Source organism: Littorina saxatilis, linkage group LG3 (genome assembly GCF_037325665.1).
Source record: "Littorina saxatilis isolate snail1 linkage group LG3, US_GU_Lsax_2.0, whole genome shotgun sequence".
Lineage (NCBI taxonomy): Eukaryota > Metazoa > Mollusca > Gastropoda > Littorinimorpha > Littorinidae > Littorina > Littorina saxatilis.
In genome coordinates this window covers 18,711,797-18,734,896 of record NC_090247.1, presented here as the reverse complement: position 1 = coordinate 18,734,896, position 23,100 = coordinate 18,711,797, and the positions used below count along the sequence as shown (strand labels likewise).

The 23,100-nt window shown below is 43.6% G+C and overlaps 1 protein-coding gene across 1 annotated transcript in view; it reads right to left on the bottom strand.

Annotated features, from left to right (window-relative positions):
* Window positions 1-269: 269 nt before the first annotated feature.
* Window positions 270-23,100, bottom strand: part of LOC138961801 (E3 UFM1-protein ligase 1-like) — a 27,242-nt gene continuing 4,411 nt past the window's right edge. Inside the window, exons 4-16 of the mRNA XM_070333479.1 lie at window positions 22,298-22,543; window positions 21,288-21,346; window positions 14,617-14,763; window positions 13,596-13,771; window positions 12,731-12,901; window positions 11,686-11,809; window positions 10,467-10,731; window positions 9,366-9,532; window positions 6,932-7,062; window positions 6,396-6,476; window positions 5,474-5,565; window positions 4,439-4,650; window positions 270-3,763 (exon numbers count right to left, since the gene is read on the bottom strand). Coding sequence (XP_070189580.1) covers window positions 3,615-3,763; window positions 4,439-4,650; window positions 5,474-5,565; window positions 6,396-6,476; window positions 6,932-7,062; window positions 9,366-9,532; window positions 10,467-10,731; window positions 11,686-11,809; window positions 12,731-12,901; window positions 13,596-13,771; window positions 14,617-14,763; window positions 21,288-21,346; window positions 22,298-22,543 — 2,020 coding nt within the window. The 3' untranslated portion in view covers window positions 270-3,614. The remainder of the gene's footprint in view (window positions 3,764-4,438; window positions 4,651-5,473; window positions 5,566-6,395; window positions 6,477-6,931; window positions 7,063-9,365; window positions 9,533-10,466; window positions 10,732-11,685; window positions 11,810-12,730; window positions 12,902-13,595; window positions 13,772-14,616; window positions 14,764-21,287; window positions 21,347-22,297; window positions 22,544-23,100) is intronic.

Sequence of the window (23,100 nt, the reverse complement as noted above, 5' to 3'; positions counted from 1 at the left end):
CAAAATAACAAAATAAAATTGCATAGTTGGTTGAACCGTTGTGTGACGTTAATGAGAACGTTTTAAGGATTATTGCAACATGCAAGATATAGACTTGTAAAATGTGCATACAAGCATCACAAAGGGGTAAACTGCTGCACAAGGTTTGTGATTTGTAATGACAACAGATTTAACTCTAACATATTTGACAGATACATTTGCACACTGACACACACACACCTTTCCATAAAAACTGAAGATGAGAGGCACATGTTAACAGAATATCAAGGAACTGTTTACCATCTTTTATTAACGTTCTCAAGTTTCAGAAATGTCTGCATCTTTTTACATTTAGTCAAGTTTTGACTAAATGTTTTAACATAGAGGGGGGAATCGAGACGAGGGTCGTGGTGTATGTGTGTGTCTGTGCGTGTGTGTGTGTAGAGCGATTCAGAGTAAACTACTGGACCGATCTTTATGAAATTTTACATGAGAGTTCCTGGGTATGATATCCCCAGACTTTTTTTAAATTTTTTTGATAAATGTCTTTGATGACGTCATATGTCTTTTTGTAAAAGTTGAGGCGGCACTGTCACACCCTCATTTTTCAATCAAATTGATTGAAATTTTGGCCAAGCAATCTTCGACGAAGGCCGGACTTGGTATTGCATTTCAGCTTGGTGGCTTAAAAATTAATTAATGACTTTGGTCACTAAAAATCTGAAAATTGTAATTAAAATTAATTTTTTATAAAACGATCCAAAATTACTTTTATTTTATTCTTCATCATGTTCTGATTCCAAAAACATATAAATATGTTATATTCGGATTAAAAACAAGCTCTGAAAATTACAAATATAAAAATTATGATTAAATTTTTTTCCATAAATGTCTTTGATGACATCATATCCGTCTTTTTGTAAAAGTTGAGGCGGCACTGTCACACCCTCATTTTTCAATCTAATGGATTGAAATTTTGGCCAAGCAATCTTCGACGAAGGCCGGACTTCTGTATTGCATTTCAGCTTGGTGGCTTAAAAATTAATTAATGACTTTGGTCATTAAAAATCTGAAAATAGTAATAAAAAATTTTTTTTTTTTATAAAACGATCCAAATTTACGTTCATCTTATTCTTCATCATTTCCTGATTCCAAAAACATATAAATATGTTATATATGGATTAAAAACAAGCTCTGAAAATTAAAAATATAAAAATTATGACCAAAATCAAATTTTCGAAATCAATTTAAAAACACTTTCATCTTAATCCTTGTCGTTTCCCGATTCCAAAAACATATAGATATGATATGTTTGGATTAACAAGAAGAGCAAACGCTCGATCGAGTCACTTTCGCAGTTCTGAATATTATATGAGGCATCAGATGGACAGGAAGAAATTGCTATTCACAACACAATGAGTCACGTTCACATAAAATTTGAGCCCGGTCACTTTTATAGTTTCCGAGAAAAGCCCAACGTTAAGTTGTGTGTTGCCGAACAGAAAAGGCTAGTTATCTCCCTTGTTTTTCTGATAACGTTCGTAAAAGGCTACAGATGTAAATACTTTGATGTAAAGAATAATCCTACAAAGTTTCAATCACATCCGATGAACTTTGTCAAAGATATAAAATGTCTAATTTTTCCTTTGACGCTAACCTGTGACCTTGAAAAAGGTCAAAGGTCAACGAAACCATCGTTAAAGTGTAGAGGTCATTGGAGGTCACGACTAAACAAAATATGAGCCCGATCGCTTTGATAGTTTCCGAGAAAAGTCCAACGTTAAGGTGGTGTCTACGGACGGCCGGCCGGCGGGCAGACGGCCGGCCGGACAGACTAACACTGACCGATTACATAGAGTCACTTTTTCTCAAGTGACTCAAAAACACGCTCAGAAAGTTCAAACGAAGAGAGGTACAGAAAAGCGTGCTATCCTTCTCAGCGCAACTACTACCCCACTCTTCTTGTCAATTTCACTGCCTTTGCCACGAGCGGTGGACTGACGATGCTACGAGTATACGGTCTTGCTGAAAAATTGCATTGCGTTCAGTTTCATTCTGTGAGTTCGACAGCTTGACTATTAATGTTGTATTTTCGCCTTACGCGACTTGTTTTTTATTGACAACACAGTCCATCACATTAATAATGCTTGTCTATTAAAACCTATTTACCTATTTACACTGCCATTTTACTGAATGCAAAGATATTAGATGACAACAGTAACTGTTGTACAATTAACACATACCTGTACATATACTAGGACAGCGATAATTTTAACATAAGGCCAAAAAAAAAAAAAGGTCTGTTTACGGTAACATAGGCCCAAAAAATAGGTCGGTAGGTCGGGATTTTTTTTTTTTTTTTTTTTTTCCATAAAACCATATTTTTACGTTATTTTGCAAAAAAAAACCTTCTTTTTTTTTTCCCAAATGCCAAAAAAAAGTCTAGGGTCGCGCGAAAAAAATAGGGTCGGTCGGGTTACCGTAAACAGACTTTTTTTTTTTTTTTTGCCTAAATACCAACAATCAACAATTATGGCAACAAACCCTGTAAGCCTAAAGTGTCACGCAGCTGTGCGAGAATGTTGAACTTCCCATTTCCCAGTAGATGTTTGGAAATAACGTTGTCACGATTTTCATTAGGTTTGGAAGAGTTGTTTTCTTTGAAGCAGCGAGGCAAACAATAGATGAAGTTTGGAATGACTCTTATTTGTATGGGTTGTGAAAGAGTGCACCCCACTTTAGTCTTCTTCTTCTGCGTTCGTGGGCTGAAACTCCCACGTACACTCGTGTTTTTTGCACGAGTGGAATTTTACGTGTATGACCGTTTTTTACCCCGCCATTTCGACAGCCATACGCCGTTTTCGGAGGAAGCATGCTGGGTATTTTCGTGTTTCTATAACCCACTGAACTCTGACATGGATTACAGGATCTTTTTCGTGCGCACTTGGTCTTGTGCTTGCGTGTACACACAGGGGGTGTTCGGACACCGAGGAGAGTCTGCACACAAAGTTGACTCTGAGAAATAAATCTCTCGCCGAACGTGGGGACGAACTCACGCTGACAGTGGCCAACTGGATACAAATCCAGCGCGCTACCGACTGAGCTACATCCCCGCCCACCCCACTTTAGTGAGTCAAACAATAACATGCGGTACACCAGTTAAAACAAGCAATCGCAGAGAATTACTGACTCCGATGCATAACATGGTTGACCACGTATTATCATTTGACTGACTAAAGTGGGGCACAACTCTCACAACGCTTGGAAATCGTGACAGAGTTATTTCCAGAAAAAGTCTATTGCCACTGACATGTGGACTCGAGGGATCATGACTTGACAGTGACTATCTAAGGGAGCTCCAGTGAGCATGTGTTTAACCAATCGGCATCACATCAAGCCGACACTGCCAAACATGCACACACATTGGAGCTCAGTTACCCCATGACCGCTCGAGTCCCACATAACGGCAAGTGTTGCCTCACTGTTTGGCAGGGCCGCAACTCTTCTGCTGTGGACAGAGTTGTTCCCAGAACTCGCCAATTCATTTTGATTCTGAAAGTATTTCACAAGACAGTTCCTTTTCCTTCTCCCCTTCAACAGTTTCAAACATATCTCATCAGCAACAGCGCTGTGATTTACTGCTCTTCCTGAGCCTGAGTTTTGCGCTTGGCCGTCAAGGCGATGTCCTTGACCTTTGGCAGCAGAGTGTCCATCTCCTTGGTCAGTGTGTCCACTGCGGTCTGGTCCCCGCTGCCCTCTGCCTGCAGTCGCTGGACCACCAGGTCTGTCGGCCAAACAGAAAAGGTGAAATGTTTGATGGCCTGTTTTGCTCATTCAAGAAAAAAAGGGAAGTAAGCGTTCTAAATGTGCAATAGACTAAGTGATTTGTGCAGAACCAATCTCCTGGCACCAACCTTCTGTTTACTTACTTGTACATAAATAAACATTTCACTGGAACCTTCCTTTAAGACCTCCATCCCTCTCAAGACCTTCAATTTTCACATGTCATCTTCATAACCTCTGCAAAATGAAACCGGCACGGTTGGCCTAGTGGTAAGGCGTCCGCCCCGTGATCGGGAGGTCGTGGGTTCGAACCCCGGCCGGGTCATACCTAAGACTTTAAAATTGGTAATCTAGTGGCTGCTCCGCCTGGCGTCTGGCATTATGGGGTTAGTGCTAGGACTGGTTGGTCCGGTGTCAGAATAATGTGACTGGGTGCGACATGAAGCCTGTGCTGCGACTTCTGTCTTGTGTGTGGCGCACGTTAAATGTCAAAGCAGCACCGCCCTGATATGGCCCTTCGTGGTCGGCTGGGCGTTAAGCAAACAAACAAACAAACAAACAAACTGCAAAATGACCCCCATTTGAAGACTCTCTTCTCTGTATTATATTTTTAAACCAGATTTGTGGCTGTCTTAAGAGAGGGGATCCACTGTATTGCGCCACACAACAAACCTACCCTGAAAGTGTGCAAGGGTAGTGTACGCCTCCTCCTCCATCATGTCCTTGAGATGTGCGAGAACAGCTGGCACCATGCGGCCCGGCGCGTGTACCATAGCCTGTGTCAGCGTCTGGAACAGGATGACGACGGCAAGATGCAGAGCCATCGCCGCTTCGCTCTCGCCGCGAAGTTGCTCTGCCAGCGCCTGTCGGTGTGCAAACACCAGCTGCCTGCAAGCACACAACACCAAGATGACAAAATGTTAACTTCATATCTACATCAGTTGGGTTGAAGCGGGTCAAAGTCGACAACCCTCTGAGAAAAACACACACACAAAAACGCTCATACACGTTAAAGCCTGCTTGTGCCAAAAAACACTACACATGGGAGTTGCAGTCCCTTAACGCAGAGAAAGAAGAACATCACTTCCATTAATAATTGGCATCCTGTAATCAGGCAACCCCATAACTTAAAACACTCTACAGTGGAACCCCCTTTTAAGACCTCCAAAAATCTGTGAAAATCAGGTCTTAAACAGGAGGGAGTCTTTAAATGGGGGTAATTTGACAGAGGTTATGAACAGAAAGTCTGAGAAAACCAGGTCTTAAAAAGGAGGGAGTCTTATAATAGGGGTAATTTTACAGAGGTTATGAACAGAAAGTCTGAGAAAACAAGGTCTTAAAAAGGAGGGAGTCTTAAAATGGGGGTAATTTTACAGAGGCTATGAACAGAAAGTCTGAGAAAACAAGGTCTTAAAAAGGAGGGAGTCTTAAAATGGGGGTTTCACTGTATATACTGTACTCATGGGCTCCGGAATGCAATTACAGTGAACTTCAAGGCAAATAACATGGAAACTTTAACAGTGAGTAGATCCATGCAGGTACACACCTTTCAAGTGCAATGGATGGCTGCTGTTGGACTTAACTCAACACTGGATCATTTTGTTTCACTGCGTCTCCTGTTATCAGCCGTGCATGTGCAGTGTTACCAGACCAATATCCAAAACTGTACCATCAACGCACAAAGCAGCACTGCTTGCTCTTCCCTGCTCACCTTTCTTTCTTCTTGTCTGGTTTCTTCAGCACAATACCGATGTTACTGCTGCTGCAGAAGTGCTCCACTGGGGTGAAAAAGTCATCCAAGATCTGAAAGTAACAAAAATGCATTGAGCGTATCACTTTGATCTTCTGCCTTCTCTTACCTGGGAAATGCTCTCTCTCCTCATTCCTCATTCCTCACCAGTATGATTTAATTTCTTCACCCAAAATTTAATGATGTTTGTGTTTTCTGTGAATAAAGACCATTAGCCAAAGTGACTGTCTACAGAATGGACGATGTTCGGTTTGTATGGATTGTCAAGGGTGAATACTCTTGCTTTTATTGAGGCAAACTTTCCCACGTGCTCCTTGTCTGTGTGTGGAGACACACACCCAAGTGACCAGCCTATCAAGTCACACGGGAAAGTTTGCCTCAATAATACTAAAAACAAGAATATTCACTCTTTCACAGCCCATACAAACCCAATAGTTACATCTGAACATCATCTTTTAGCTATGACGAGGTTTGCTGTCTCTGTTAAACTGTCAAAACTTTTGGTCCCTTGGAATACTTGTTGATACAGTGAAACCCCCCTTTTAAGACCCCACAATTTAAGATTCCCTCCCTTTTAAGACCCTGTTTTCTCAGACTTTTTGTTTATAACCTCTGTAAGTTTACCCCCATTTTAAGACTCCCTCTTTTTTAAGACCTGATTTTCCTGAATTTTTGGAGGTCTTAAAAGGGGGGTTCCACTGTAGTATACATGTACTTCTATTTTATCGTGAAAATATACCCATCTTCTTACAGGAAAGCTTATTAGACTATGACTTCCATTTCACTACCACTGAAAACTATGTCAGCTATTTCGAACATTTATATTTTTTTCACACAAATTTAACGTTAGTTTCAGTGAGCGTGTTGCAAGCACACAACTCACCTGTCCACTGAGAGCTTGGTGCATTTTTGACATCGGAGTTTGGACCTCTTTTGGCAGGTTGCTGATCAGCTTCCAGCGAGACTGGAAAAAACACAAATCACATGTCACCAATGAGGAACCTCGAAATAAACTATGGAAAAATAATATCACAAACAAACGAATAGGAACATTGCTCATTTCTGTTCTTTCTTCATATATATTGTCAGATTGTGTATTAAATGTTCAGCTTAAAAATACAATAAAAATCACCCTCTACATCTAAAACGGTTTTACCACTGGATAGAGCATAAAAAACTCTTTATGAAAATGTAAAAATATGAAAATCATGCAAAGGTGACATGCGACTCATTTCGTGGTGGAGGGTCACAATTTTCAGATAAGAATAAAAGCAAAGTGCAATTCAAAAGTCAAATAAACAAAGGGAAGTAATTAGTGCTCAAAACACATGTCAGGACAAAACAAGAGTTATGCAGAGGGGGGGTGGGGGGGGGGGGTGGGGGGGGGGGGGGGCTCCACTGTAGTACAGTGCTGGTTACCTCAGTGGTCAGCTGTCCATCATCAGGCACAGCCACCATGTTGTCTCTGGCCATAGCGCTGACCAGCAGGTTGGTGATGTCCGTGCAGATGGTCTTCAGCACGTGGCGACACAGGTTGGCCTGGTTGGCGTCTGGGCAACAGAGAATACTATATTATAACCTAGCTTGCTAATGTCTGGTAGAAAACAGTCTACACATATCGTCCGCATGCAATTTTGGCGTAACGCGATTGAGACAGGTTTTCAGGAGAAGGCCAAAACTGCTTATTTTATTTTGAAATAGTGTTTATATTTGTACCTGGGATAGATAGAAAGATAAAAGAATGATAAATCATGTATTGTCAATCGTATTTAAGAGAATATTTCTCATGGAGAATGATTTACTTTGTCAACAACATTAAACAAGAGGCGAAGCCTTCAAGGCTCACGTAAGAAATCGACAAACAGTAACACAAACTCAATCACTCCGTCACACATACACACACACACACACACACACACACACACACACACACACACACACACACACACACACACACAGTAAGCATAGGTGAAACTGTGCAAGAAAGCGAGACACTAGATCTGCCAACTAGTCTCGGCCCGCTCACAATAACAATGACCGAGACTTTCAGTAATTCCTTCGCGTGACGTCTAACCCTCTTACGTCATAATGTGACGTCTTCAAATGTTAAAGTTTCTATCACACACGTCAAACACTTTTGACCGAGACGTAATCTTCTTATGCGAGCTTTATCCATAGACTCGGAAATGTTAAAGTTTCTATCACACACGCATGCACGCACGCACGCACGCACGCACAGACAGACAAAAGTTAGCATCGCATAGGCTACACTTACGTGAGCCAAACATCAAAGTCGCCAAGAATTGAGTTACGCCAAAATTCCGCGACAACGTCAATATACATGTTCATGCTCAAGTATACGGCAAGTCGTTCGGGTAAGCAGTTAAATTAACTTTAATTCAATTAAAAGTTAGCTTTAATTATTTAGGTGCATGTAGTGAAAAGCCAATTAGATGTCTTAGAAGGCAAATCCAATGAATGAAAACATGCACCTTATTATTATCTTAAAATAACCTTTATCGCCAAACTGCAAAACTGAAATTAAAGGCACAGTAAGCCTCCCGTAAACCATCACAGAGCTCCCCGAGCGTCTAAATACAGTACAAGCATACTTCCATTTGAACGCTCACCGAACGGGAACATCCTGGCTGCTTTCTGTCGAGCGTGAGACATTTTCAAAGAATTTATTTTCGTAGACTTGTTCCGTTAACAACAACGGCGCCTCGTTTTTGCGCTAGACCTAACTTTTAAAATCTAAATAATAAATTGACAGCTTGTTACACAAACATTCTTTAATCATAAAAGAATTCGTTTTTCATCAAGACAAGATCAGAACAATTCGAAGTTGTGAAAGTTTAAAAAAAGAAAAGCCCGGAAGCAGGGTCACGCAAGGGTCGTAGCAGACGACGGCCGGTTTATCAGTGCAAATCGCCGTTCCTCTCAACAGTCAAAAGCCATCGCTAGAGTTCTTGTGAACCACAGCCGTTGTTTCGTGCATAAAAAAAACGTGCTATTGTAGATAAGCTCACGTCGAGTCGCATTCAAATGACTAACTATGACGACTGCATTGTGAAAAGGGAAAACTGGATCACACGGGTTCACGATGGCTCAGGGGTAAGATAAACCACGCAAAAATAAATTCTTTGAAAATTGTTCGCTCTTTACGGAGGGCACCTAGGATGTTCTCAATTGGTGAGTGTTTAAATGAAATGGTGTTTGTACTGTGTGTAAAAGCCTGACCGTATCTGTGATGGTTTACGGGAGGCTTACTCTGCCTTTAAGTGAACTTAATTGCTGACATGATCGGCTTGCAGTACAAATTACAATCTCTCCTTCCCACAACAGACATAATCTGCTCAATCTTACATACTTTTTCAAGAACAAAAAAAAGATGGTCCACAAGCCAACAGCCATGCCACTTTCTAACACGCAATCATTCATCAATCTACTGAATTCTTTGACATCCTGTAAATTCTAATGGGTAATATGCATCATAATGTCACACAAATAAAACTGCAACATGCAATGCATGCACCATTTCTGGCCTTCCACCAATAAATGATAAACCCTTCCTAAAGAGGCATTCAATTCTGGAATGTGCATGTTTGCTTGCATGTATTCAATGTTTGCATGCACACACACACACACACACACACACACACACACATATGCATACACACACATGCATACACACACACACACATACACACCACAGAACAACACACACAAACACACACAAACACACACACACACACATATGCATACACACACACACATACACACCACAGAACAACACACACAAACACACACACACACACACACACACACACACACACACACACACACACTGTACCTTGGAATAACTTGACCCCTTTCTCAAAGAGGCGGGCGTTTGTCCACAGGCCAGAGACTTTATCCTGCAGTTCAGCGAAGGTCTTCTTGCGGTCAGCGCTTGTACCCGTGCCAGACGCCTGCAAAAAGATGGACTTGGCCACCTCCTGGTACTGTCTACTTAATGGTCTGGGACAAGAAAGAAAGAAAATCAAAAGGTAAAATATTGTAAAAAATAAAATAAAATATTTTTAAAAAACCCACCCTTCCTCAACTAAATTTCCCCAAAGAAGCCTTCTCACACACCACCGCCACTGCCCCAACAACTGGAGTAAATACCTGTGCTTTTTGTGCTACAGTCGTCTGAATTTCTCATGCAAAAGATTTTTAATGAATACCTTTCTTTATTCTTTATTTGGTGTTTAACGTCGTTTTCAACCGTTAAAGGTTATATCGCGACGGGGAAAGGGGGGAGATGGGATAGAGCTTAATGAATACCTGGTATGTCCAGATGAGTAAATAATAATGAAGAACAAGTGGACATTTAACTGCCTTTAATATTGCGTACAGCGGTACCTGCGATGTGTGGAATGAGAGGACACCTCCCTGAAAAGGACACTTTCTCTTGTCCCTTTCTTATATTATCTCTACCATAGTATACCTGTCATGAAAGGCCACCTGCAATGTGGGGACACTCTTGTCCTTTCATCGCAGGTACCACTGTAGCATTATCTCGAAACGCTTCTCAGACCACTCAAGAATATATCCAGTCAGAAAGATACATGTATTGTTATTTTTTTGCACTTTGCTAATAAAAATATAGGGTGGCCCCCAAAAATACCAGCCTCCAAAATGCTAATAACTCCCACTTGTGTTCAGCGAATTACTTCAAATTTGGTGTACTTTGGTTTGACACGTGGGGTGATAATTTCACAAAGTTTCAAGTATGTTGATAACCTGGTTTGATTTTTACGATTGTTAAAAACATTTTTCAAATTCCGTGATTCCCTCAACAGTATGAGGTTTGACACTAAGCAGATGCCAAACTCATTCAACTTGAACCCTCCAGACTCACTGTAATTGTTGTTTCAAACTTCACCAAATATGGACCCAAGTTCTTCACCTGTGCAACTGTTTAGCAATGTCTCTGAGCAGTTCCTCAGGGCAGTCAGCGAACATATCCTGCGACTGTAGCTCTCGCTGGATCTCTTTCACGTTCATGAAGGACGATTCCTGCAACCTTCCTCCTCCTCCTCCTCCCCCACCTCCTCCTCCTGCCGCACCGCCGTCGTCGTCAGAATCATCGTCAGCGTCCCTCCCCCGACCTTTCTTCTTGGTGGACTTGGTCTTGATCTCTCTCCCCCCCGTGCCCTCCTTTCTGCTCCCCGCTGAAAAAAAGGTGACAAGGTGAGTGCAGGACGGGCGCTGTGGCGGGGTGGTAAGACGTCGGCCTCTTAATCGGAAGGTCGAGGGTTCGAATCCCGGCCGCGGCCGCCTGGTGGGTTAAGTGTGAAGATTTGTCCGATCTCCCATGTCAACTTATGTGCAGACCTGCTAGTGGCTTATCCCCCTTCGTGTGTACACGCAAGCACAAGACCAAGTGCGCACGGAAAAGATCCTGTAATCCATGTCAGAGTTCGGTGGGTTATAGAAACACGAAAATACCCAGCATGCTTCCTCCGAAAGCGGCGTATGGCTGCCTTAATGGCGGGGTAAAAACGGTCATACACGTAAAATTCCACTCGTGCAAAAACACGAGTGTACGTGGGAGTTTCAGCCCACGAACGCAGAAGAAAAAGAAGGTGAGTGCAGTTTTTATCAAATAAGGGGAAGCAAGTGCTAAAGGCAAATGTGAACAAGAGTTACACAGAACCATAAGCAGATTAAGAAACACAAGCTGTCAACGTTTTGTCCTCTATTTTTTTTTTTTTTTCTGGCTACCCCCTTTTAAAGACCTCCAGAAATCTGAGAAAATTTGATCTTAAAAGAGACTTAGAGAGGGAGTCTTAAAATGGAGGTCAATTTCCAAAGGCTATGAACAGAAAGTCTGAGAAAAGAGGGTCTTAAAAGGGGGGTTCCACTGTACTTGCTAAAATAAAAAAAAAGCAGAAAAGGTGAGTAGAACTGCTACAAGACAATTTTGGGTGAAACGCTTGTACTTGCGTAACGTACTAAAGCCATGAATTAATTACCCATGAAAGTAACTTGGTGAAGTTTAAACTCAGCCAGAATTCTCCTTTGCCTGCACAAACACACCTCCACATACCTACAATTACCTATTACCATCAAGTGTCACTGTCACCACAGAAGGAGACCCAGCTGACTTGTTTCTAAACACTGACCTGTTGCCTTTTTCCTTCGCTGTTCCTTCTTTTCTTCTTTCCCAACATCCTCCAGTGCCGACATTTTGGAAGCTGAGGACTTGTCACCGTCCCCTTTGAGTATGGCGGGGTTTTCCTGAATGTCCTGCGGAAATGAGGACAGTGTTGCTCAGATATAAATGATTTATAAAACAACACAAAACAAGAACCACCCACACACACACACACACTTACACACAAATAACAACCCTACCCCTCACACACACAATAAACATCCTATCCCCCCCCTCACACACACACACTTACACACAAATAACAACCCTACCCCTCACACACACAATAAACATCCTATCCCCCCCTCACACACACACACTTACACACAAATAACAACCCTACCCCTCACACACACAATAAACATCCTATCCCCCCCCCCACACTCACACTTTCTTCAAATTGCTTTCTTGCTTGACCACACCAGCAAAGAAAACAGATTTCTTAACCCTTACCAAAAGCCACCTTTCTACAGAAATCCAAATGTATGTGGGAGTTACTGCAAAGTACATGTACCTCCAGACACAGATAACCAGTTCAACACAAATACCACAGGAAGAAACATCTATCAGTGTTCAAAGGATCATAGCTCACAAGCATTCTTAACTTCTGCGTTCGTGGGCTGAAAATCTCACGTACACTCGTGTTTTTTGCACGAGTGGAATTTTACGTGTATGACGGTTTTTTACCCCGCCATTTAGGCAGCCATACGCCGTTTTCGGAGGAAGCATGCTGGGTATTTTCGTGTTTCTATAACCCACTGAACTCTGACATGGATTACAGGATCTTTTTCGTGCGCACTTGGTCTTGTGCTTGCGTGTACACACGGGGGGTGTTCGGACACCGAGGAGAGTCTGCACACAAAGTTGACTCTGAGAAATAAATCTCTCGCCGAACGTGGGGACGAACTCACGCTGACAGCGGCCAACTGGATACAAATCCAGCGCGCTACCGACTGAGCTACATCCCCGCCCCAGCATTCTTAACCATTTCAAGCGACCGAAAAATGTCTCACCTTCTCTGCCTTCTGCTTGATGAGATCGTTGAAAAGTTTGGCGCTGTCGTTGACCAGTTTCTGACTGGCCACGATGGTGTCGGCACACACTAGCGCCCCCTGGTGGTCTCGTAGAACTTGAGACAGCAACTCATTGATGTCATCGCGACTCAACGAAGACGGCAGGAAGGTCTGGAGAAAGGTTTGTTAAACATACAGCTGAAATTGACTGTGGAATGAAGCTGTTATGCTGAGCAAATCACGCAACAGTTATACTCATACAGACTAGCTCTGAAAGGAATCAACACATTCCTAGTTGTAATACCAAGGAGAAAAGTTCACAAAAGGTGTGATTCACACGCATCTATTACTAATGTAAGGATCATAAGGTAAACACAACAAATATGACAGCAGTGTAGCAACATTTGTGTGGTCTTGGTCAGATCTTTCACATCCTAGAAAAGGATTTCTCAAACCAAACCTCTTATTCTTTATCTGCACTCAAATTGACATGTCACCATTCTTTTTACCTGCCACATAGACAGCCAAAGACTCTCTTCAAATCAGCAAAATCTCTCCAGATTTTGCCATAAAAAGAAGCAAGCATAGATTCTCCACAGCCAAACGGAGAAATTTGTCAAAATGTTACAAAGAAGTGACCAAATATACTGTACTCATGTTTGAACGAAGAATACAGAACAAAATAATACGAGTGACGTTTCGACCACTGGGGTCTTTCTTTCTTTATTTGGTGTTTAACGTCGTTTTCAACCACGAAGGTTATATCACGACGGGACCACTGGGGTCTTCGATCCTGAGGAACCTCAAGAAAAGAAACAAAAATACCTTCCACTCACAAAAGCCAACAGCCAGAGAGCAGCCCTACCTTGACGTCGACCCAGGTGTCGTTAGCAAGAGCGTCCTCCACGCTGGCGGAGAGCTGGTCCTGGATGGCCGGCCCCACGCAGCACGCCCCGAGCATCACCAGGTTCTCTCCCTTGAGTCGCTTCTTGATCGTGTTCTTCACGTCGCTAACACCCAGGCGCGTCAGTGAGTCGTACTCTGTCAGATAGTACAAAGTTGTAAAAAGTCTTGATTTCAACAAGGCGCATCAGTGAGTCGTACTCTGTCAGATAGTACAAAGTTGTAAAAAGTCTTGATTTCAACAAGGCGCATCAGTGAGTCGTACTCTGTCAGATAGTACAAAGTTGTAAAAAGTCTTGATTTCAACAAAAAGAGAACACAACAGTAATCAGATTTGGAACATTCTTAATCGTCGAACGCCGAAGAAGAAAAAGGTGCATTCTTAATCAATATTTCAACAGCTTCTCTCCCTTGAGTCGCTTCTTGATCGTTCTTCACGTCACTCACACCCAGACACGTCAGTAAGTCGTACTCTGTCAAGTGACACAAGGTTGAAAAGTCTTCATTCAACAAAAAAGTCTTCTACTGTCAGAGCCTTAGATATGGATATGTATCAATTGAACATTAAATTTCCCTTCTTTGAGCCATGGGACGACAGAGGCTGACTAAAACTCACATTTAGGCAACTGGCCAAGACTAAATAATAGTGCATGTTTGTGTGCGTTCAGTCGTGAAAACAAAAATGGATTGATACGTAACCGAAATGGATCAGTACATAAATGTTATTATTTCTTTTAACCAAAATATGACATTTGACACAGAGCAGTCTTGCGTAACAATGGCTGTCTCATTTGGTGCAGAATACATGTATCATATTCTGGTCAAAAATACATATCCTGAATAACATACCCAGAGTCTTATGTTATAAATATGAAAAACCAAAAGACAGAATTCCATTTTTGACGAAAAATATAAATATAATTATTTGGCATGGTATCATATTGTATTGTTCTGTCCTTTGCAAGAAGATCTGTTGGCCTCACCCAAGTAACCATTCTGTGCGTAAAAGCTGTCCAGCCACTGGTTCTGAGCGCGTGTGTAGATTTCAGGATAGTAGATAGACTTGTCCTGGCGACCTCCTGACACACTGCCGACCAGTCTGCCCTGCTTCAGAAGTTCATCTAGAAGTGCTGTAAAAACACACACAAGCTAAATAGACGATGTTTAGAAATAACTCTGTCGGGTTTTGCTGCTCTACATCTACATGCCAACCGGCATAACAAGCAGTAAGTAAGCTGTCGGGTTTTGCTGCTCTACATCTACATGCCAACCGACATAACAAGCAGTAAGTAAGCTGTCGGGTTTTGCTGCTCTACATCTACATGCCAACCGGCATAACAAGCAGTAAGTAAGCTGTCGGGTTTTGCTGCTCTACATCTACATGCCAACCGGCATAACAAGCAGTAAGTAAGCTGTCGGGTTTTGCTGCTCTACATCTACATGCCAACCGGCATAACAAGCAGTAAGTAAGCTGTCGGGTTTTGCAGCTCTACATCTACATGCCAACCGGCATAACAAGCAGTAAGTAAGCTGTCGGGTTTTGCAGCTCTACATCTACATGCCAACCGGCATAACAAGCAGTAAGTAAGCTGTCGGGTTTTGCAGCTCTACATCTACATGCCAACCGGCATAACAAGCAGTAAGTAAGCTGTCGGGTTTTGCTGCTCTACATCTACATGCCAACCGGCATAACAAGCAGTAAGTAAGCTGTCGGGTTTTGCTGCTCTACATCTACATGCCAACCGGCATAACAAGCAGTAAGTAAGCTGTCGGGTTTTGCTGCTCTACATCTACATGCCAACCGGCATAACAAGCAGTAAGTAAGCTGTCGGGTTTTGCTGCTCTACATCTACATGCCAACCGGCATAACAAGCAGTAAGTAAGCTGTCGGGTTTTGCTGCTCTACATCTACATGCCAACCGGCATAACAAGCAGTAAGTAAGCTGTCGGGTTTTGCTGCTCTACATCTACATGCCAACCGGCATAACAAGCAGTAAGTAAGCTGTCGGGTTTTGCTGCTCTACATCTACATGCCAACCGGCATAACAAGCAGTAAGTAAGCTGTCGGGTTTTGCTGCTCTACATCTACATGCCAACCGGCATAACAAGCAGTAAGTAAGCTGTCGGGTTTTGCTGCTCTACATCTACATGCCAACCGGCATAACAAGCAGTAAGTAAGCTGTCGGGTTTTGCAGCTCTACATCTACATGCCAACCGGCATAACAAGCAGTAAGTAAGCTGTCGGGTTTTGCAGCTCTACATCTACATGCCAACCGGCATAACAAGCAGTAAGTAAGCTGTCGGGTTTTGCAGCTCTACATCTACATGCCAACCGGCATAACAAGCAGTAAGTAAGCTGTCGGGTTTTGCTGCTCTACATCTACATGCCAACCGGCATAACAAGCAGTAAGTAAGCTGTCGGGTTTTGCAGCTCTACATCTACATGCCAACCGGCATAACAAGCAGTAAGTAAGCTGTCGGGTTTTGCAGCTCTACATCTACATGCCAACCGGCATAACAAGCAGTAAGTAAGCTGTCGGGTTTTGCAGCTCTACATCTACATGCCAACCGGCATAACAAGCAGTAAGTAAGCTGTCGGGTTTTGCTGCTCTACATCTACATGCCAACCCGCATAACAAGCAGTAAGTAAGCTGTCGGGTTTTGCTGCTCTACATCTACATGCCAACCGGCATAACAAGCAGTAAGTAAGCTGTCGGGTTTTGCTGCTCTACATCTACATGCCAACCGGCATAACAAGCAGTAAGTAAGCTGTCGGGTTTTGCTGCTCTACATCTACATGCCAACCGGCATAACAAGCAGTAAGTAAGCTGTCGGGTTTTGCTGCTCTACATCTACATGCCAACCGGCATAACAAGCAGTAAGTAAGCTGTCGGGTTTTGCAGCTCTACATCTACATGCCAACCGGCATAACAAGCAGTAAGTAAGCTGTCGGGTTTTGCAGCTCTACATCTACATGCCAACCGGCATAACAAGCAGTAAGTAAGCTGTCGGGTTTTGCAGCTCTACATCTACATGCCAACCGGCATAACAAGCAGTAAGTAAGCTGTCGGGTTTTGCTGCTCTACATCTACATGCCAACCGGCATAACAAGCAGTAAGTAAGCTGTCGGGTTTTGCAGCTCTACATCTACATGCCAACCGGCATAACAAGCAGTAAGTAAGCTGTCGGGTTTTGCAGCTCTACATCTACATGCCAACCGGCATAACAAGCAGTAAGTAAGCTGTCGGGTTTTGCAGCTCTACATCTACATGCCAACCGGCATAACAAGCAGTAAGTAAGCTGTCGGGTTTTGCTGCTCTACATCTACATGCCAACCCGCATAACAAGCAGTAAGTAAGCTGTCGGGTTTTGCTGCTCTACATCTACATGCCAACCGGCATAACAAGCAGTAAGTAAGCTGTCGGGTTTTGCTGCTCTACATCTACATGCCAACCGGCATAACAAGCAGTAAGTAAGCTGTCGGGTTTTGCTGCTCTACATCTACATGCCAACCGGCATAACAAGCAGTAAGTAAGCTGTCGGGTTTTGCTGCTCTACATCTACATGCCAACCGGCATAACAAGCAGTAAGTAAGCTGTCGGGTTTTGCTGCTCTACATCTACATGCCAACCGGCATAACAAGCAGTAAGTAAGCTGTCGGGTTTTGCAGCTCTACATCTACATGCCAACCGGCATAACAAGCAGTAAGTAAGCTGTCGGGTTTTGCAGCTCTACATCTACATGCCAACCGGCATAACAAGCAGTAAGTAAGCTGTCGGGTTTTGCAGCTCTACGTCTACATGCCAACCGGCATAACAAGCAGTAAGTAAGCTGTCGGGTTTTGCTGCTCTACATCTACATGCCAACCGGCATAACAAGCAGTAAGTAAGCTGTCGGGTTTTGCAGCTCTACATCTACATGCCAACCGGCATAACAAGCAGTAAGTAAGCTGTCGGGTTTTGCAGCTCTACATCTACATGCCAACCGGCATAACAAGCAGTAAGTAAGCTGTCGGGTTTTGCAGCTCTACATCTACATGCCAACCGGCATAACAAGCAGTAAGTAAGCTGTCGGGTTTTGCTGCTCTACATCTACATGCCAACCCGCATAACAAGCAGTAAGTAAGCTGTCGGGTTTTGCTGCTCTACATCTACATGCCAACCGGCATAACAAGCAGTAAGTAAGCTGTCGGGTTTTGCTGCTCTACATCTACATGCCAACCGGCATAACAAGCAGTAAGTAAGCTGTCGGGTTTTGCTGCTCTACATCTACATGCCAACCGGCATAACAAGCAGTAAGTAAGCTGTCGGGTTTTGCTGCTCTACATCTACATGCCAACCGGCATAACAAGCAGTAAGTAAGCTGTCGGGTTTTGCTGCTCTACATCTACATGCCAACCGGCATAACAAGCAGTAAGTAAGCTGTCGGGTTTTGCTGCTCTACATCTACATGCCAACCGGCATAACAAGCAGTAAGTAAGCTGTCGGGTTTTGCAGCTCTACATCTACATGCCAACCGGCATAACAAGCAGTAAGTAAGCTGTCGGGTTTTGCAGCTCTACATCTACATGCCAACCGGCATAACAAGCAGTAAGTAAGCTGTCGGGTTTTGCAGCTCTACATCTACATGCCAACCGGCATAACAAGCAGTAAGTAAGCTGTCGGGTTTTGCTGCTCTACATCTACATGCCAACCCGCATAACAAGCAGTAAGTAAGCTGTCGGGTTTTGCTGCTCTACATCTACATGCCAACCGGCATAACAAGCAGTAAGTAAGCTGTCGGGTTTTGCTGCTCTACATCTACATGCCAACCGGCATAACAAGCAGTAAGTAAGCTGTCGGGTTTTGCTGCTCTACATCTACATGCCAACCGGCATAACAAGCAGTAAGTAAGCTGTCGGGTTTTGCTGCTCTACATCTACATGCCAACCGGCATAACAAGCAGTAAGTAAGCTGTCGGGTTTTGCTGCTCTACATCTACATGCCAACCGGCATAACAAGCAGTAAGTAAGCTGTCGGGTTTTGCAGCTCTACATCTACATGCCAACCGGCATAACAAGCAGTAAGTAAGCTGTCGGGTTTTGCAGCTCTACATCTACATGCCAACCGGCATAACAAGCAGTAAGTAAGCTGTCGGGTTTTGCAGCTCTACATCTACATGCCAACCGGCATAACAAGCAGTAAGTAAGCTGTCGGGTTTTGCTGCTCTACATCTACATGCCAACCGGCATAACAAGCAGTAAGTAAGCTGTCGGGTTTTGCAGCTCTACATCTACATGCCAACCGGCATAACAAGCAGTAAGTAAGCTGTCGGGTTTTGCAGCTCTACATCTACATGCCAACCGGCATAACAAGCAGTAAGTAAGCTGTCGGGTTTTGCAGCTCTACATCTACATGCCAACCGGCATAACAAGCAGTAAGTAAGCTGTCGGGTTTTGCTGCTCTACATCTACATGCCAACCCGCATAACAAGCAGTAAGTAAGCTGTCGGGTTTTGCTGCTCTACATCTACATGCCAACCGGCATAACAAGCAGTAAGTAAGCTGTCGGGTTTTGCTGCTCTACATCTACATGCCAACCGGCATAACAAGCAGTAAGTAAGCTGTCGGGTTTTGCTGCTCTACATCTACATGCCAACCGGCATAACAAGCAGTAAGTAAGCTGTCGGGTTTTGCTGCTCTACATCTACATGCCAACCGGCATAACAAGCAGTAAGTAAGCTGTCGGGTTTTGCTGCTCTACATCTACATGCCAACCGGCATAACAAGCAGTAAGTAAGCTGTCGGGTTTTGCTGCTCTACATCTACATGCCAACCGGCATAACAAGCAGTAAGTAAGCTGTCGGGTTTTGCAGCTCTACATCTACATGCCAACCGGCATAACAAGCAGTAAGTAAGCTGTCGGGTTTTGCAGCTCTACATCTACATGCCAACCGGCATAACAAGCAGTAAGTAAGCTGTCGGGTTTTGCAGCTCTACATCTACATGCCAACCGGCATAACAAGCAGTAAGTAAGCTGTCGGGTTTGTATGGGTTGTGAAAGAATAAATACTCTTGTTTTTAGTGAGTCAAACATTCCCATGTGACATTATAGGTGAGTCTCTAGCGAGGGGTGTAGCTCAAACACGTGGGCAGACCCTGAATGTCCTCAGGTCGTCTTTCTGACAGACGCAATGTCAGCACTCCAAGCTCTGTCTGCCAACAAAGAAACTGAGCTCAACAACACCCTCCAACAGGTTGCTCAGAACCGAAGAATCGTGCTTCAGTGGGTGCCAGCTCATTGTGACATAGCAGGAAACAAGGCTGCAGACAAACTTGCCAAGAAAGGTGCCTCAAAGTTCACGTCCCAGCTGCAGTACAAGGAAAAAAAGACAATCATCAAAAACAAGAGGAAAACCAGAGCGGAGAAAGATGACTACCACCTGCTCCAACGTGAAGAACAAGTCGTCCTACTCAGACTCCGCACTGGACATAACAGACTAAACCATCATATGGCCACAAAGCTGAAGCTAGTTCCCTCCCCCCTATGTCCGTGTGGCAAGAATCAGACAGCAGAGCACATCCTGCAGGCTTGTCCATACCACAGTGCTCTGAGGGACACCATCTGGCCAGAGGAGACAGCGGTACAAAACAAGCTATACGGCCCCAAAGAGGACTTGGAGAGGACAGCACGTTTCGCCCTGCAGTCCGCACTGACGATCTAACAGCGAACGACAACAAGAAGAAGAAACACGTGGGCAAGGAGCACGTGTGGAAAGTTTGCCTCAATTAAAGCAAGAGTATTCACTCTTTCACAACCCACACAATCCGGACAGAGCAGAGTTATTTCCAGAATGTGTCCATTATGAGAGATACCTACGCTGAATATATCTTACAAAGGGTCAATGATCCATGTTGTAAGAAAACTAGCTCAGGGTTTGTCTGTGAAACACACATAGCTCACATACACACTTAGCAGACCTGTTTACCCACACTGTGACTTAGGTGTACTTTTCACCGAGATTCAGTGTATTTTCAAAATATTGAGCGTATTTTGCAACTCACAAGAAACGTTCATGATCGAGCTATTGCTTCAGGGGCAGCAATAACATTTTCATTTCCGAGGTGTATGTACCAGCACAAAAGGTATTCCTTACCGGGTTGACATGTTAACCGACTGAACGTGTCCACATATACCACAGCTAGGTCTCCAAAAACAGACGACAACAATGGCGGCAGATAAAATATCGTCATATCACGTCTCACGTGATTACATTGACCAATCATCAAAGCTGGATTTTATCTACTGGGCTATCGCGAGAACAGGTTTGGCAACCTACTTTCGATTTCTTCTTCTTCCATTTAGTGATCACGATCAAACTTGATTTTTTTTACGATCGTCATATTTTTTTCTCTCCAAACGTATTGGTCGTATCCTTGGCAACTTTGCGTACAAAATACGGCGAAAATCGTATGGGTAAACAGGTCTGACTTAGTCACATTAGTCCTCGGGCAGGCAGGCTTGAGCTCACTCACTACCTCATAGCAATCTTCACACACATCCTCCAGCTAATCTTTTCCCCTCTTTCCTTTGCCCTCCCCACACCCTCCTTCCACACACACACACACACACACACTCATAGACAAGTTAGTAATTGTGAAGAGAGAGCCACTTACAATGAAATAGGCGTTCCTGACACCCAGCTCTGGTTCGTATACTGCCCACAGCTGTAGGACTGAAACACAGACAAGGACACATAATACACACATTTTTCATTTCTTGATAAATCTCTCATTCAAATTTACAGTAACAGCTACAAAAATCAAAATTGGCAAAGATGGAGTTGCTTCAAAACTGAGAGTGGGTACATGAGCTGTATTTCCTTGTAGTTGAAAAAAATACAGCAATGATATAGAAAGAAAAAATAGTAAGCAACTCAACAAACACAATGTCATAAAAGAAAAACAGAAAGGAAGATACACAGAGTGACAAGACTGTGGGTTGGGTAACTCAGTTGGTAGAGCACTTGACTTGTGATCCTGAGGTCACATTTTTGAATCCCGGCAGGAACGGACATGGGTCAAACTTCATGTGCAGACTCAGAGGCGGTATCCATGCCCCACCTCTGTGTCGCCACAGTAAAAGACCTCAGTCATTCTGCCATAAGTGCAGGTGGCTGATTACACCTAAACAGACACACACCTGGTTTGCTCAACTCTTGTTGCTGCTAGCTTTCCACCGGGAGAAAGCGACCCGAATTTGCCAGCATTGGGATAATAGAGTAAATGAAATCTTCTTCTTCTGCGTTCGTGGGCTGAAACTCCCACGTACACTCGTGTTTTTTTGCACGAGTGGAATTTGACCGTTTTTTACCCCGCCAATTAGGCAGCTATACGCCGTTTTCGGAGGAAGCATGCTGGGTATTTTTGTGTTTCTATAACCCACCGAACTCTGACATGGATTACAGGATCTTTTTCGTGCGCACTTGGTCTTGTGCTTGCGTGTACACATGGGGGGTGTTCGGACACCGAGGAGAGTCTGCACACAAAGTTGACTCTGAGAAATAAATCTCTCGCCGAACGTGGGGACGAACTCACGCTGACAGCGGCCAACTGGATACAAATCCAGCGCGCTACCGACTGAGCTACATCCCCGCCCCGAGTAAATTAAATGAAATGAAACTCACATGGTGACGGCACTCAACGCTCCGCGGATCTTGGCGCGCACCCTTGACACAAAGCTGTCAGTGAAGACGATGTCCTTGTCCTGACTGTCCACTTGACCCCTGATGACCGCCCCTAGCTTCTCCTCCACCACCTCCCGCACAAAGTCCGGCGGCAGGTCGTACGCCTTGGCCAGCTCAGCGATGGTCACATGACCCTGCTCCTGCAGCCGGTCGTTCACCTCTTCTGCCAACTTGTCTCGGTACGAGCTGCACAGGAATAAGAATAAATATGTAAAGAGAAGCGAAAAGCTTGTAAAGATTAACGTTACAAGTAAAGATGAATGTTACCATACTATTTCAGTGAATAAGTATCTTGACGTTAAGAGAAGTGAAAAGATTGTAAAGAGGAATGTTACACGTAAAGATGAATGTGACAATACTATTTCAGTGAATAAATATCTTTACTTAAACTTAAAGAGAAGTGAAAAGCTTGTAAAGATGAATGTTACAAGTTGTTGATGATGTGTGTGTGTTAGTGACTTTAAGTCTCCGTGTGTGTGTGAATGAGTGTATGTGCGCCTTGAGTCGCCTGTTAGTGAGATATGTGCGCGTTACAAATATTCGTATTATTATTATTATTATTATTATCCCAGCGAAGCTGGAGGTATCCCGTGAACGCTATACTGTAATCGACTTGAGAAATGTGCACACCGAATAATACATGATAAAGAAGGATTCTTTGTGCCCGGCTACGTGCCACAGTTGGAGATGGAAGTTCACCAAAAATTGGGACCATACTAACAAAAATACGGTGGGTGCAATAG